The sequence below is a fragment of the Pteropus vampyrus genome, unplaced genomic scaffold (assembly GCF_000151845.1).
Source record: "Pteropus vampyrus isolate Shadow unplaced genomic scaffold, Pvam_2.0 Scaffold24333, whole genome shotgun sequence".
Classification (NCBI taxonomy): Eukaryota; Metazoa; Chordata; class Mammalia; order Chiroptera; family Pteropodidae; genus Pteropus; species Pteropus vampyrus.
The window spans coordinates 1-1,418 of record NW_011913114.1 but is presented as its reverse complement, the minus strand read 5'-3'; the positions used below and the strand labels follow the sequence as shown (position 1 = coordinate 1,418).

The following is a 1,418-nucleotide window of genomic DNA, read 5'->3' as shown; positions in this document are numbered from 1 at the left end:
ATGGTCCAGTGTTTGAAAAACAGATCTTATATATGCGCACATATCTTTGAACATGTTTATATAAGCATCAAAAAGAATCGATGAGACCACCAAATTGTTACCATGCTCACTGTAGCAGGGGTTTGAGGGGAGACGGGGAGGCGCTCCTGGACTCTCTGCCTTGCAATAACAGGCAGGTATCACGTTTATAAATTAAGAAAAAAGCCAAGTGGGTCCTGCCACCCCAACCCTTCCTTCCCCAGGAGGAAACACTCTGCCCCTACAGTGCAGCCCAACATCAAGCCAGAGGGTCTTGCCCTCCAAGCCGCCAGCCTCTGCCATCTATCTGCCTCCCATCCTGGAGGCCCGGTCCCACCTCCGGCCTGCCAGTCTGTGCCAGGCCAACGGGGCCTACAGCCGGGAGCAGTTCAAGCCTCGAGCCACCCGTAAGTGGGAGGGCCTCGACCAGAGCTCCTCTTCTACCTCCCTCTCCGAGGGGGATGGGGAATGCAAGGACGGGACAAGCTGCCCACAGGCGGGTGAACACACGTCTAGTCAGATTCTCACACTGTTTCTACTTGAGCCTTGGCACATGTTAGCTGGGGTATTCAGGGTGCAGGGGAAACCAGTTAGTTAGTTGGTTCTTTTTGAAATTTTTTCCAGAACTCTAACAATTAACTGGATTCTACCAATCTCTGATAAATGGCTGGCTGTCAGGTCTCATGGCTATTGTTCTTTGAAGCTCACACGGTACCTCACATCCAGAACTCCTGTGTACTCCAGACTACTTCATGGAGCCATCCACCCCCTTCCTCCTTGGCACTTGACACAACTCGTGGCCCAGAGCCCCCCGGCCCTCCGCGCAGCCTCTACACACAAACCGCCACAATGCTGATCACTGAGCTTTTAGCCTCATTCTGCACCAAAGCAGGGTGTGGGTTTTGACAAAGCTGTCTTCTTGGTTCTTTCGACCTCTTTTCATTCCTGCCTTTCTTGACATGACAGGCTCAGGAGCTCCCTGGGTGGAAGGGGCCGGGATTGCAGAAGCCCTCTGCTTGTGGCCCAGGCGCCCTGGAGCAAGCTCACCCAACTGGGAACTGACCACGAATGGGGCTCCCTTCGTGCCTTAACCAGGCCATTTCTGGGCCTTACAGGAGATCTGGAGAAGGAGAAGCAAAGGCTCCAAAACATCTTTGCCACAGGGAAGGACAAACAGGAACGAAAAAGAAAACCCCCTCCCGTGCGACAGGCGAACCCAGCCCCGGAGCTGGATAGGTTTGAAGAACGTAAGCTACCCGTGGGCCAGTTATGGAGGCGGGGAGTGTGTGTAGAAGCCCGGAACTGGGGGAGGGGGCGACCCCCGAGGGTCCACTAGTGAGAAACACTGACCACAGAACTGCCTCCTCTCCCCGAGAGGTAACCCCTGCCCCTGCCACCCC

General features: G+C 54.9%; 1 protein-coding gene across 1 annotated transcript; it reads left to right on the top strand.

Moving 5' to 3' along the window:
- Positions 1-197: 197 nt before the first annotated feature.
- LOC105311083 (UPF0193 protein EVG1-like) lies at positions 198-1,265 on the top strand (the record flags this gene model as incomplete). The annotated part of the gene is made up of 2 exons (XM_011387118.2): positions 198-425; positions 1,134-1,265. Coding segments are annotated over 2 exons (360 nt in total), but the record flags the coding sequence as incomplete, so codon positions are not given.
- Between the last annotated feature and the right edge of the window lie 153 nt (positions 1,266-1,418).